This window comes from Egretta garzetta, unplaced genomic scaffold, assembly GCF_000687185.1.
Source record: "Egretta garzetta isolate BGI_Z169 unplaced genomic scaffold, ASM68718v1 scaffold69, whole genome shotgun sequence".
Taxonomy (NCBI): domain Eukaryota; kingdom Metazoa; phylum Chordata; class Aves; order Pelecaniformes; family Ardeidae; genus Egretta; species Egretta garzetta.
In genome coordinates this window covers 3,213,774-3,218,080 of record NW_009260790.1, presented here as the reverse complement: position 1 = coordinate 3,218,080, position 4,307 = coordinate 3,213,774, and the positions used below count along the sequence as shown (strand labels likewise).

Here is a 4,307-nt window from a genome sequence, read left to right as displayed (position 1 = left end):
GGAGCCCCTCAGATGGTACGGGGGTTGTATTCGGGCAGCTTGCGGAGCTTCTCTTTTTCGGCGTCAGTCTCGTCGCGGGCGATCACCAGCGAGTGGGCGTAGCCCATGGCCACCTGGGAGGAGGGGCAGGGTGGGGACACTGAGGCACGGGGCCAGACGCCTCGCTCCCTGCTGGTTCCCCCCTCCCCTTTAGCCAGGACCACATTTGAGCAGCCCATGGGTGTGATGAGTTGTGTACAGCCTCAGCCACCGTATTTATCTCAGGTAGGGGTGTCCACATGCCCTCCCCCGGTGGGGACCCCTACTCACCTGCTCCGTGTAGATCCCATCCAGGGTCTTGACCTCTTGGGCGGCCGTTGAGGATTTGGGCTTGTGGTCCCCATAGCCCTGCCAAGTGCATCCCAGGAAGTGGGGGAAAAATCAACGGGGGGGAGTGGGAAGCAGCCAGTCAGGGGGGGAGTTTGGGGTGTCAGGGGACTGGAAGTCCCCGGTAAATCCTTCTTACCAGTTCCCCGAAGGTGGGCGAGGGACCCCAGCTGATGGTGCTCTCGTCCGCTGCCACGATGATGCTGCTCTTCCTGCAGCGGGGCGCAAAGGGCTTTGGGGTACATGGTGGACTCCCGGGAGGTGTTGGTGGCACCCCAAAAAAACAAGCCGCCTGCAAACCCCGACACTGCCTGTCAAGCTACAGCCACCCCCTTCCCCCCCCGAGCAGCCCCCAAACACCCCAAAAATAATGGCGCCTTTGCTTTAACATGCCAAAATCCCGACCTGTCTCGCTGACGGCGAAGGAGCACGTGTAGCCGGCGTAGATCTGCGCCGCCCCGCGCCCCGGGAAGTCGAAGAGCTTGACCAGCCGAGGCACCATCTCGTCCTTCTGCTCGGCATGGCCCAGCCGCCCATAACCCCCAAATCCCCAGGAGAAAACGCGCTTCTGCGAGTCCAGGACGAGCTGGGGATGGAGAAATATCCCCCCCGCCCCATGAGCAGCTGAGACCCAACCGGCTCGGTGCAGGAAAAGCCGCAGCAGCCACAATAAATGGCACGGATTGCAGTGCATATTGCAAATGCTAAATGCACGCTGCAAATCAAATCTGTCCTCAAATGCACGCTGCAAGTACTTATCCTGAAATGCACCCTGCAAATCTTTCCTCAAACGCACCCAGCAAATCTTTAGCCTTAAATGCACCCTGCAAATATTGAGCCTTAAATGCACGCTGCCAATCTCTATCCTTACACACATGCTGCAAGAATTTATCCTTAAATGCAGGCTGCAAGAATTTATCCTTAAATGCAGGCTGCAAATCTTTAGCCTTAAATGCACACTGCGAGTACGTATCCTTAAACACACACCAGAAATATTTATCCTCAGATGCATGCTGCAAATCTCTATCCTAAAATCCATGCTGCCAGTATTGATCCTTATAGACACACTGCAAATCTCTATGCTGACACGCTTGCTGCAAATCTTTATCCTTACGTGCGCGCTGCAAATATTTATCCTTATCCACACGCTGCAAATTTCAATCCTTAAATGCTCACTGCAAAACTTCATCCTACATGCACGCTGCGAGTATTTATGCTAAAATGCATGCTGCGACTCTCTAGCCTTAAATGCACCCTGCAAACATTTATCCTTGCATGCTCCTGCAAACATTTACCCCAAAATGCACGCTGCAAATCTTTATCCTTGCATGCTCCTGCATTTACCTCTAAATGCAGGCTGCAAATCTTTATCCTTGCATGCTCCCGCATTTACCCCTAAACGCAGGCTGCAAATCTTTCCCGATTAATGCAGGTAGTTGTGGTGAAACGCGAGCATCCACCCGTACCGTGTGGTTGGCCCCGCAGGCCACGTCCCGCACCACCACGTTGGGGACGGGCAGGATTTGCCCATCTTTGGTTTTCTCGATGAAGATGGCCACGCGGCGCGGCACCAGCTCGCAGTCGTACTCTATCCGCTGTGCCCGGGCGATGAATTTCCCATCCGAATTATGCCCTGTGGATGGGCACCGGGATGAAAATGGGGTGGGTGCCCCCCTTGCTGCCCCCCGTTATTTCCCAACCAGCTGCAGAAATCCCCCCTCCTCTTTGCAACCCCCTGTTCAGCTGCAGCCCCCACCCCACTATTTTTGCTGGAGGGATGCCTTGGTTGCCCAGATGGGGAAACTGAGGCAGGGAAGCTTTTCGCCTCCCCCAACCCTGTAATAGCTCGAAATTTTCGCAAAGCGCCCCAAAACGGCACCGTACCCAGCTGCCCGTACTCGGGGCACCCAAAGGAGTAGAGGTTTCCTTTGCAATCCATGATCATGCTGAATTCGGCCCCGCAGGCCAGTTTGGTGATGGGCTGCCCGTTGTACATGATCTGCAGGAGAAGCAGAGAAGGGGGTGAAAATAAAAAAAAGAGGGAGAAAAAGGTAAAAAACTTCATTTCCCAGGGGGACCCCCCCCAAAATCCTCAAATCTGGGGTTTTATTTGCAATTCTTGCGTTTTATTTTCCCACCGCAGTTGCAAATGAATCCCTCGTGGGGATCCATCATGGGCTGCTCTTGTGTCCGAAAGGCGTTTGGGCTCTGCTAGGGACTTTTTTTTAAGAACCCCCCAAATCTGCTGGTTTTTCCACCCAAAAAGCCGCGAGGGGAAGCACAGGAAGGAGCGGCGATACCTGCGCAGGGCTGGGCACGGCATCCGTCTGGTTCCCCAGCCCCAGCTGCCCCATTTTATTCTCCCCGAAGGCGAACACCGAGCCGCTCTCTATAATGCAAAAAAAAATAAAAATAAAAATACAGGCGATACGGGGCAAAAAGGGCTGATTTCCGACAATTTGGCCCAAATGTGAGGGGTTTTTCTCCCCCTCTCATACCTGTAAGAGCCAGCGTGTGGTTGCGGCCGCAGGCTGCCAGCACGATGGCTTCGCCCCCCAGCACCTCGATGAGCTTCGGGGCTTCCACCCGCTTCGTGTCCCCGTGTCCCAGCTGCCCTTTTTCATTGCGACCTGAGCAAAAAGCAGGGGTTTTTGCAGCAAAACAGGAGGATGAAGCCTCCCGGCATCATGCAGTGATGCACCCCGGGGTGGGGGTGGGGGTGTTTGGGGTGCCCCCCCCGTTGCTCACCCCAGCTCCAGAGCTTGCCCTCGGCGGTGATGAGCAGGCTGTGAGCAGCGCAGGGGCCCGACACCACGCTCCGCACCTGAATACCTGAGAGACACCCGTACCTGTGCGGCCCCCACAAGTTCTGGCCCAGATTTCGATACGCAACTGCATTAAAAAAAAAGAATTAAAAAATTAATTAAAAAATGAATTCAACGTAAATGCATTAAAAATAAGCAGAATAAAACTGAATAGCAAGGCGTAAAAAGCAAGCCGTGCATTTATTTTGGCTTTGCAGGAGGTCCAGAGCGCCCCAAGTTCAGGCCCAGGTTGTGATGTGTGACTGTAACCCCTGCCCAGATTAATTAATAAACAAATTAATTAAATATAAATGCATAAAAATTAAGAATAAAACTGAATATCAAGGTGAAAAAAGCAAGCAGCGCATTTATTTTGGCTTCGCAGGAGATCCAGCGTGCCCAGAGTTCGGGCCCAGATTGCGATACGCAACTGCAAAAAAAAAAAAAACCCTCCAAAAAGATGACTTAATTAAAAATTAATTAAATATGTACGCATAAAAAAGAAGCGGAAAAAGTGAATTAAATTATAAAAGTGTAAAAAATCAGCAATGCATTTATTTGCTTTGCAGGAGATCCGGTGCCCCGTGCCCCCCAGGTTCTGGCCCGGATTACAATATGTGACTGTACCCCCCCGGTAATTAATGATGTATAAATGCATAAAAATAAGCTGGGAAATTAATTAAAATATAAATGCATCAAAAATAAGCAGCGCATTTGTCCTGCTTCGCAGGAGGCCCAGCGCACCCCGCGCCCCAGGTTATAACATGCAACTGGTTTAAAGAAAAAAAAAAGCAACACAAAATATTAATCTTTTTAAAAAAAAAAGAGATAAATGCATAAAAATAAGCAAAAAATTCCTGAATTCAACCCGAAACGCCCCAAACTGCAGCGCATTTGGCCCCGTGCCCCTCACCCTGCTGCTTAGGCACTTCTTTGCGGCCGATCAAGTCCCAGTTGGTGGCCCCGAAGATGAGGAGCTGCCCCCGGCACTTGGAGCCCTCGAGTTTCTGCAAGGAGGCGGGAGACGGTCAGCGAGCCGGAGACACAGGGGACATCAGGGAACATCAGGGACATGGGGGCACAGGGGACATCAGGGACATGGGGGTGGGGATGTGGGGGACATCAGGGATGTGTGGG

At 52.3% G+C, this 4,307-nt stretch overlaps 1 protein-coding gene across 1 annotated transcript in view; it reads right to left on the bottom strand.

Moving 5' to 3' along the window:
• Positions 1-8: 8 nt before the first annotated feature.
• Positions 9-4,307, bottom strand: part of RCC2 (regulator of chromosome condensation 2) — a 21,948-nt gene continuing 17,649 nt past the window's right edge. Inside the window, 11 exon segments of the mRNA XM_009646548.1 lie at positions 9-113; positions 310-387; positions 506-587; positions 589-658; positions 772-952; positions 1,833-1,999; positions 2,251-2,365; positions 2,667-2,755; positions 2,865-2,996; positions 3,115-3,258; positions 4,084-4,177. Coding sequence (XP_009644843.1) covers positions 9-113; positions 310-387; positions 506-587; positions 589-658; positions 772-952; positions 1,833-1,999; positions 2,251-2,365; positions 2,667-2,755; positions 2,865-2,996; positions 3,115-3,258; positions 4,084-4,177 — 1,257 coding nt within the window.